The sequence below is a fragment of the Acomys minous genome, assembly GCF_964271855.1.
Source record: "Acomys minous genome assembly, chromosome: 14".
In the NCBI taxonomy this organism is placed as follows: domain Eukaryota; kingdom Metazoa; phylum Chordata; class Mammalia; order Rodentia; family Muridae; genus Acomys; species Acomys minous.
This window is the reverse complement of record NC_140496.1, coordinates 43,855,057-43,865,005: the sequence shown is the minus strand read 5'-3', so window position 1 is coordinate 43,865,005 and position 9,949 is coordinate 43,855,057. Positions and strand designations below refer to the sequence as shown.

The 9,949-nt window shown below is 51.8% G+C and overlaps 1 protein-coding gene across 3 annotated transcripts; it reads left to right on the top strand.

Moving 5' to 3' along the window:
• Positions 1-4,962: 4,962 nt before the first annotated feature.
• Positions 4,963-8,602, top strand: DNAJB1 (DnaJ heat shock protein family (Hsp40) member B1). 3 transcript variants are annotated; one of them, XM_084756559.1, is made up of 3 exons: positions 4,963-5,278; positions 6,529-7,103; positions 7,322-8,602. In XM_084756559.1, the coding sequence occupies exons 1-3, from the start codon at positions 5,068-5,070 to the stop codon at positions 7,550-7,552; spliced, it is 1,017 nt and encodes a 338-aa protein (XP_084612685.1). In that variant the 5' UTR covers positions 4,963-5,067; the 3' UTR covers positions 7,553-8,602. The 3 variants fall into 3 exon arrangements, with proteins under 3 accessions (XP_084612685.1, XP_084612686.1, XP_084612687.1); XM_084756560.1 differs by lacking the exon at positions 4,963-5,278 and adding an exon at positions 5,326-5,498; XM_084756561.1 differs by lacking the exon at positions 4,963-5,278 and adding an exon at positions 5,533-5,661.
• Positions 8,603-9,949: the final 1,347 nt, after the last annotated feature.

Below are 9,949 nucleotides of genomic sequence, written 5' to 3'. Positions count from 1 at the left end.
CCTTAGTGAAAGAAAGGAAGGAAGGAAGGAAGGAAGGAAGAGGAAGGAGAAAAGAGAAGAGAGCTGGAGAGATGGCTGTTCTTCCAAAGGTCCCGAGTTCAATTTCCAGCAAGCACATGGTGGCTCACAACCATCTATAATCAGATCTGGTGCCCTCCTCTGTCCTGCAGGCACACATGCAGGCAGAATATTGTATAAATAATAAAGAAATCTTTAAATAGAAAAAAAAAAAAAGCAAAGCAAACACAAGCCAGGCAGTGGTGGCGCACGCCTTTAACCCCAGCTCTCAGGAGGCAGAGGCAGGTGGATCTCTAAATTTGAGGCCAGCCTGGTCTACAGAGTGAGTTCCAGGGCAATCAGGGCTATATGGAGAAACCCTGTCTGGAAAAAAAACAAACCAAACCAAATAAAAATTTAAAACTAAAAATCATTAAAAACGATAAAAGCTCCTTCATCCTGAAAGAATTCCCCTGTGCTCCATTTGTGGCAGTTTCCCAGTCCACAGCAACTGCTGATCCACTCACATCCTTTTGTGTTTTCTAGAAGGTCAGAGAAAAGAGAACCACATAGCCTTTGAGCCTGGCTTCTTTCACTAACATAATGCATGTGAAGGGCAACTGGCATTGTTTCCTGTATTCATGGCTCTTTCCTTTTTATGGCTTAAAAATATTCCATCGTGTGGACGGATCACAACTTGTATATCTGCTCAGCCACTGAAGGACAGTCATTTCAGTAGCTGTTGGTAACTATTCATAAAGCCTCAGTAAAAATGAAATGCCATTTGTTACATAAACATAGGTTTATTTAACTTTTGAAAAATCACACTGTCTTTATGTGCATGTGGGAGGGGTGCACATGCACGTGGGACTTCAGGGAGTCAGTTCCCTCCTCACACTGTGTGGATCGCAAGGATCAATCCCAGGTCCTCGGGCTTGGTGGCACGAGGCCACCGTCCACAGTGAGGTTCCTTGCCAGCCCTAGAACATAGGCTACCTGTTTGGTTTTCTGTTGCCTTTTTTTTTTTTAACACGTCTTGTTATAAATCCCAGGCTATCCTGGAATTAAGAGATCATCCTGCCTCAGCCTCTTTGGTGCTGAAATCAAAACCATGTGCCACCATATCCAACTTGAATGTAAGTGTTTTTGCATGTAGATGTCCCCGAGGAATGGCAGTGGTGGCCAAAGGAGCTGCCATGGTTTTGAAGGTCTTTGATGGACCGATAATAGCAAAACTCCTTATAAAGCTTTGAGCCACATCTGCGCCACATCACACAGCAGCTGAGTGCTCCCAGTGAGTGCTCACTACAGCAAGTTCTTCGGTGCTTTACTCTCTGTGTGGCCTGGGCTGTCACGTGACTTCCCAGAGTCTTAGCTGTAAAACAGGAGTGATGATAGTCCAACCGCAGTTGGGCTGTGACAATTAAGGTAATAGGGACCTGGGGGTGTGGCTCCGCAGCAGAGCTAGCCCAACATGTGCCAGGCCACGCATGGGTGACAATCCAGTAAAAAAGACTGAGTATGCATAGAGCATTTGACTCTTGCCTTACCTGAGGCAGCTTACCTGACAGGTTGGTCTTGCTCATCAGTCCACTTGCTTATGCCTCCCCAGTGCTGGGACAAAGGTGTGCACCACCACCACCACCACTGCCGCCGCTGCCGCCACCGCCACCGCCGCCACCACCACCACCATCCAGCCTAAAATCCACGATTTAGCCCTGTGTCTTTTTGAGACAGGGTCTCACTACATATCTCTTGACTGTCCTGGAACTCACTATGGAGACCAGGCTGGCCTAGAACTCAGAGATCCACCTGCCTTGGCTGGGATCCAAGGCATGCGCCACCACACCTGGCTCCAGCTTGGTTTCTGAGACTGTCTCCCACTGGCCTGGGCACACTGTCCAGCCAGCCCTACCCAGCACTGGGATTCCAGGTGCCAGCCACCATGTCTGGCTTTGTTTTTCTATTTTGTTTTTGCAGATTCTGCTCATCAAACTTGGGCACTTTTGACAGAGAGACTTCTCCCTGGCCCTACTTATTTTTTTTTTTAATCTTTATTTAGTTTTATTTTATGTGCATAGGCTTGGACTTGGAGTTACAGACAGTTGTGAGCTGCCATGTGGGTGCTGGGAGTTGAACCCAGGTCCTCTGGAAGAGCAGACAGTGCTCTTAACCACTGAGCCATCTCTCCAGCCTGGCCCTACTTATTTTGAGACAGGGTCTGGATACGTTGCACGGGCCGGCCTTGACTGTACAGCCCAGGGAGGCCTCAAGCTCCCAGCAACCTTTTTTAGACTCCCAAGGGCTGGGATTTCGAGTGTGAACAGCAGGCCTGGCTGATATTTCCTCTCAGGGTCTTTAGCCATTTTGCTCTGGGCCTATCAATCAAGTGAACCAGGCCCTCTAGAATCTTTGAGGGCACCTCCCATTCATAAAGCCTATTTATGGGAGATGCTAACCCAGCCTCGTCTACAAATAACTTCCTGTGTCATTGAGCCTAAGCGAGCCCAGCATCCAGTGAGGTTCCTCATAAGTTGGTCTGCCTAGCAATCTTCTAAAATGCCCAGGACGGGGGTGGGGGGGGCGGTATCAAGAAGAACTTTGGGCTTCATTTGATGTTTCAGTGTGTTTGTTGGTGTCAGAAACGAAACCCAGGATCCTTGCCCATGTGACACATGGCCTGTACCACTGAGCTAGCTTTTGCTTACTTGGTTTTTTTTGTTTGTTTGTTTGGGGAATAGGGTTTCTCTGTATAGCCCTGGAAGTCCTGGAACTCTGTAGATCAGGCTGGCCTTGAATTCAGAGAACCACCTGCCTGCACCTCCCGAGTGCTGAGATTAAAGTTGTGTGCCATCATCAAGGGTGCTTACTTGGTTTTTATGGGGGGCTTTTTGTTTTTGTTTTGTTTGGGTTTTTCGAGACAGGGTTTCTCTGTGTAGCCTTGGCTGTCCTAGACTCGCTTTGTAGACCAGGCTGGCCTCCAACTCACAGCGATCCACCTGCCTCTGCCTCCCAAGTGCTGGGATTAAAGGCATGCGCCACCACACCTGGCCTGCTTACTTGTTTTTAAACAACTGAAACTTCCTGATAAGCATGGCGGCAGGTGCTTGTCACCTCAACACTAAGGAGACTGAGGCAAGAGAATCTGGAGTTCAAAGCTAGCCTGGGGTACGTATCGAATCCAAGACCAGCCTGGACTAGAATAATAATAGTAACAGTAATAATTAAAATACACCTTCACAAATAAGGCCCGGCTTAACTTAAGAGCTGGGGGTTTCCAACGGTTGTCGTCAAACACAAACATTTCCTTTGCACACGTGGCAAGAGACCTCAGTAAACCCCAGACAGGCCCATCCAGAGGCATACCTGCACGCATCCATTAAAGCCACACTTCAAATGCTGTCCTGGATTCCCTTTGTAAACCAGGCTGGCCTCGAACTCACAGATCCACCTGCATCTGCCTCCCAGGTGCTGGGATTACAGGCATGTGACACCACACCCAGCTGCTCTTATGGTCTTTTTATTTCTAATCACCTGAGTCAAGGTCTCACTCTGTCAGCCAGGCTGGCCTTCCATGGGAGCTCCTCCTGTTGCAGCTTGCTCGTGCTGGGATAACAGGAATGTGCCACTGTGACAAGCTTTCTTGTTACCTCTACATGAAACATTAAATACTTTCTCTCCAAGTGACTGATCCAGGACACCCTCTCTGATGAGCTAATGAGTTCCCTAGTCCCAAATACATTTGGGAGAGGAAGGGTGGGGGTTGGGAGGAGTTCAACTGTGTTAAGATAATCCTTACTGGTTGTTTTCATGGGGTCAGACACACACACACACACACACACACACACACACACACACACAGACTGGACCATCAAGGGAAGGCCAAGGTCACTTTTCTCAGGGATGCACAAGGCAAGGGTCATCAGAGACTGCTGCAGGGCTGCCAGAAAGGGGGTGTCAGCAGCGCCCACTAAACATGATTAGTCATCTCTTTCAGAAACACCTCCTTTGTCCCTGGTCTATCTTGAGCACTTTCACAAATAACGCCAGCTTTTCCATAGACAGCGACCATTCCCACTGTACAGATGAACACACTGAGGTTTGGACCAGTCCAAGGTCACAGAGTCAGAGAGTGCGAGGATCCGAGTCAGGCTTTCACGCACTGTCTTCCAGACAGTTCCTCTCCCTACAGAAACCACCACGGACGGACTATCCCAGCTTCTCGAAGCCTTCCAATTTCAGAAGCTCTTCCCTCTTCCTCACTCAGCTGTGTTCCCCTACAGCAAGAGGCACCTATGTCAAAGCATTTGGAAGTATTTACGAAGCACCTAGTGGATCTTAAAAGCGATGCAAACCCACGCAGCAGAAATTCAATGTCTGCCCTGCTGGTACACTCAGCAAAGGAGGTGACCATTACCACGAATGCCAAGAAACCAAATAATTCCAGTGGGAATTAGCAGGAAATAAGAAAGGCCTGAGTAGCCAGCCTGGGGCCACCCCTCGCCAGACCAGCCTCACCTCGCTCTACAGTAACGGCCTGCCCTGCGAAGGCCAAGGCTTCCGGCAGAAGAGGGCTGGGTGCGTACTTTTATCCCAGGGTTACAGCAAAGGGACTCGGAGATACAGATCAGGGCGCTACCCGAAGTTACAGGTCAGGACCGCCCACCCGGCCGTCACCTAGGGAACGGGTGCGGCCGCCGGAGAGGCCGGTCCCTGTAGCCCCGCCCCCCGCTCGTCCCCGTCGGCAGTGAGAGCGGACCGCGATTGGCTGCATCTGTTTCGGAGGCGGGACTTCAGCAGCCGGCGCGCGCGCCCGACGGAGACGTTGACCAAGGTAGAGAGGGAAGGGGCGTGGCCCCGCGCAGAAGGCCGTTGGCAGCCGGTCCCACCCCGGATGTGCTGCGTCACGGAGCGGGCCGCAGCGATTGGCTGGTGTGGCGCGGCGGGGCGGGAGGGGCGGAAGGTTCTGGAGGGCTGGCGGGATCTGGAAGCTTCCGCCGGACGGGTATATAGAGTCCTGGACAGGGCAGCTGCGGAGCCGGAGGCGGCGACAGCTGGGCGGCGGTGGCCATGGGCAAGGACTACTACCAGACGCTGGGCCTGGCCCGCGGCGCGTCCGACGATGAGATCAAGCGGGCCTACCGCCGCCAGGCGCTGCGCTACCACCCGGACAAGAACAAGGAGCCCGGCGCCGAGGAGAAGTTCAAGGAGATCGCCGAGGCCTACGACGTGCTCAGTGACCCGCGCAAGCGCGAGATCTTCGACCGCTACGGAGAGGAAGGTACGCGTGCGCGCGGCCGGGGGGCGGGGGGAAGGGTGACCCGCCGTTTGACAGGCGGGGAAACCGAGGCACTGGGGCCCCTTCTTGGAGGCTTCGGCCGGGGACAAACGGCCCGCGGACCCGGCGTCCGCGCCGCCTCCGCCCTCCCATCCGCGGCCTCAGACGGGAGGAGGAGGAGGAGGAGCTCTGGGCGCGCCGCTCCCACAGAAGCTTCTAGCAGGTCTGCCGCAGCCCCTCCCGGCCGGCCGCCTGCACAGCGCCGGGGCGCTGCAGACGGAGGGCGGCGGTGCAGATCGCCGGGGGTTGTTTCTCTCGCCCGCCTGCTCAGTGCTTACCCAGAGTTGAGCCTTTCTGGTTGCAGTGCGCAGGAACTTCTTTGTAAGGTGTTACGGCATGCTGGGGAGGATGGGGTCAGTCAAGTAGACCTGGTGGCGCGGACATCTAGAGGCCTTACTGCCACATTGTTGTCACGAAGTCAAAGGGAGTGATGTATTTTCTGCTCCTGTTGACGTTGAGAGTTAAAAATTCGTCCTAATTGTAACAAGCGTTAATATATATAAATATAAAAATCCCTCCCACTGCGGTTCCTGGGGGCTTTTTTACTAAGAGCAAATCTTGTTGAGGCCAGTGGGGGAATTCACACACACACCCCCCACTTGGGAGGTTGATGTAGGAACCTTGTTGTGAATTTGCTGTAAATCTAAGCTACATAGTGACCTCGTATTTCTAAAAAGAAAGGATTGTTGTGACAATCCCAACTCAGGGTTGTCTGAGCCAGGATTGCCTCGAGGCTAACCTGGAGTACAGAGCAAGTTCATGTGTTACATAGCATGACAGTAACATGCAAAAGTGGCAAGATGTTATTTCTTTGAGAGAGGACCTCACTGTGCTGCTGTATTTTTATTTATTAATTTATTTTTCTTTCTATGAATATGAGTCTTGCCTGCGTGTATGTATCGACGCCATTTACGTGCTTACAGAGAAGAGGATGTTGAATCTTCTAGAACTAGAGTTAAACCATAGTCTGCAGTTATGTGGGTGTTGGGAATCTCAACATGGTTCCTACCAAGGGAGGAAGTGCTCTTTAACCTCTGAGCCATCTGCCCGGCCCCTCATGTTGTACCCCTGACTGGTCTGGGTCTCCTGTCTTTTTATTTATGTTTCTGTTTCATGAATGTGCTAATTTATTACAGTACCGGAAATGGGCCCTGACTCTCCCAGTTGCCCTGACTCCTGTTTTTGTTTTCCAGGCCTAAAGGGCAGCGGCCCCAGTGGTGGTAGCAGTGGTGGTGCGAATGGTACCTCTTTCAGCTACACGTTCCATGGAGACCCTCATGCCATGTTTGCCGAGTTCTTTGGTGGCAGAAACCCGTTTGATACCTTTTTTGGTCAGCGCAACGGGGAGGAAGGCATGGACATCGACGACCCCTTCTCTGCCTTTCCAATGGGTGGCTTCACCAATATGAACTTTGGACGTGCCCGCCCTGCTCAAGAGCCCACCCGGAAGAAGCAAGATCCTCCAGTCACCCACGACCTTCGAGTCTCCCTTGAAGAAATCTACAGCGGCTGTACCAAGAAGATGAAAATCTCCCACAAGCGGCTAAACCCTGACGGCAAGAGCATTCGAAATGAAGATAAGATCCTGACCATCGAAGTGAAGAGGGGCTGGAAAGAAGGGACCAAAATCACCTTTCCCAAGGAAGGGGACCAGACCTCGAACAACATTCCAGCTGACATCGTCTTTGTTTTAAAGGACAAGCCACACAATATCTTCAAGAGAGATGGTTCTGATGTCGTTTATCCCGCCAGGATTAGCCTTCGAGAGGTAAGGCAGTCTGTAGGAGGGACCAGAAGGGAGGTGGCCACTGTGAGGAGCAGTGGGAGAGACTGGCTGGGTTCTGGGGTGCTAGCAGCAGGAGTGAATTGGGAGTGGGGGCCAGGCTGGCCAGTCTAGTGGACCTGCGCCTTCCCTGCATGGTCTGAAGAATCAGGCTTCCTAAGGCAGCTTCCACCTGACATGACACTGTCCTTTTGCTTTCCTAGGCTCTCTGTGGTTGCACTGTGAATGTCCCCACTCTAGACGGCAGGACCATCCCTGTTGTATTCAAAGATGTCATCAGGCCTGGCATGCGGCGGAAAGTTCCCGGAGAAGGCCTCCCTCTCCCCAAAACACCTGAGAAGCGTGGAGACCTTTTTATCGAATTTGAAGTGGCCTTCCCTGAAAGGATTCCCCCGACATCCAAAACCATCCTGGAGCAGGTTCTTCCCATATAGCCACCTGCATTCCCCACGGACTGAGCCAGGGACCTTTCTAGAGCTACAGGTTTCCAGACCATTCCACTGGTTGCATACTGTGGGAGGGCCCAGGGAGGGCTTTTGCTCTGCCGAATGTTTTCCACAGAATATATTACAATCTTTCAAAGTCGCGCACTAGACTACAGTGGTTTTTCGAGCGATAGGCAGGCGGTGGGAACAACAGCCCTCCTGGAATGGACTCACCCTCTGCACCCCAGCTCCTGCCCGAGGGGTAAGGCAGGCCTGCAGCTGGACTCACCCCCTTTACTGTCCCTTAGTTTCTGGCTGTCATGTGGCAGTGGCCCACTATCTTGGTTGCCAGACCCTGTGCACTAGTCAGTCTCCACTGTGTGAGAGGTTCTTGTTTTATTCTGTATTTATCCCATGCCTTGTTCCTCCTCCCCAAAAGAATCCTGTCTTGTCCATCTCAAATTGAGACCAATTCTGTAGGACTGCCAGGCCAGCATCACAAGCAATACCTGGTTGCAGGACCACAGGGCCAGCCTCCCTCCAGGTTCTGGGGCCTGGCCCGCCAGGAGATCCCCTGGACCTCTGACTATTGGAGTCAGATGGCTGGCTTACAGACACAGTATTTGATGGTCCAAAGTTAGTCCTTGGCCACACCTGAGACTCCTCAGAGGCACAGGTGATATTTGTGTGTGTAACGGACTCTGAACTCTCTCAAAAGGATATAATCCTTTTGAATTTTGCACAGCCCTAGATATAATCCCTTTTGATAAAAGGGTCTTTGCTTCTGATGAAAGGAGCACTGTGGAACGTCTGTAAATATGTTTTTATAACTCCATTCGAAGCTGGTGTGCACTCAGATGAAAGCAGTCCCTGTCAGCCACTCCTGTATCTGGGGCTGCCGTGGAGTCAGACCTTGGGAGTGAAAGTGTCTGTCCTTGGAAGCTAGCCTGGTGCTCTGACCATTCGACTCATTGTAAGTTGCCACTACCAACACAAGACCAAAGTGTGTGACTTGTCATTATGCAGTGTGACAGCATTAAAGACTGATGCTAAACTTCAGGGGAGCAGTCCTTTGACTCTGTTTGAGGGCTTTGCTGGGGGCAGGGTGGCATGGTGAGTGTTGCATTCTCAGAGCTATGCTGCCCTTCCTGGGACACCTTGGTATCCCCATTACGAAACCCCGTGTCACGGTGAAGGTTGGGCTAAGAGCCTTCCCCTGGTGCCTTTTCTATCTTGCATGGTTCCTGGCCACATCTGGGTACTGCGTAATCACCTGAGCTGAGGATTAAAGTGTCTTCTGCCTAATTCCCACTTCCAGCTAGGTAGGCCAGGCTAGACGAGAGCTAGAACAAAGCTGCCTAGAGCTGGTCTGTTCTGCCTGGGGGGCGGGGGGGGGGGTTGGGGCAGGGGAAAGTGACGCTATCCTGTCCCAAGTTTATGTGGGTGTCCTGGGTATTTCTTTAAAAAGACAGGTTCATTATAAAGCAAATAGGACACAAGCTTAAAGCAATGTGTTGGTTTTGTTTCCGGTGGTGCTGGAAGTGCAGCCCAGGGTGGTGGTCTCTAGGCTGTCTGCAGCCACCCACATGCTGCAGACTGCTCAAAGGTAAAACCTTTTTTTTTTTTCTTAATTGTAACATCACATAGAAAGGCCATCCAAGAGCCAGATGTAGTGGCACATGTCTGTAAACTCAGCACGGGGAAGGCTGAGCCATGAAGTGGTTGAAGGCCAGCCTGAGTTACCAATACTTAGGAATGTGGCTAAGCCAGGAATATTGGTCCAGCCTATGCAAATCCACCTAAGAGCTGCTTTCCTTCTTCCAAAACAGGTTAGCTCACAGTCAGTACCACCCAAGGGAACTCTAGAATGTTTTCGGTTTGTTTAATAAAATAGCTCCTGCAGTCTCCCCAGCACATTCCAGGTAGGCAGCTACCACACAGGCTTGTGGCTGCAGACTGCCACCAGTCACTTCGGTGACCGGGTGTGTGGTCAGCTTCCGCAGCATGTCCTGTGAACTTTGCTAGGAGTGGTGTGCCCACAAAACAGTGTCCACAGACAGTTCTCATGGTCAGCAAGCTGGGAAGTGGGAGATTCTCCGGAGAGCATTGTCCTTAGGGGCCTGGGTACAGGGCCCTGCAGTGTGAGGCCCTGCAATGTAGCCCAGCACTCCACCCCTTGACTTAGCCTGGGCCTGAGGCTCCCTTGCTAGTTCACCATGGCACCAAAGGAATATAAATCCGCTTTTTGTGACTAGAGAGTGCCTGTGAGGGCTCCGCAGTTTGCAGCACCTGCTCCTGTTCAGTTGGAGCATCCACATGGCTGTAGAACTCGGTTCCAGGGGATCAGACACCCTCCTCTGTGCAGAATGCAGGCAGAACACGTGTGTAAATAAATCTAAGAACTTG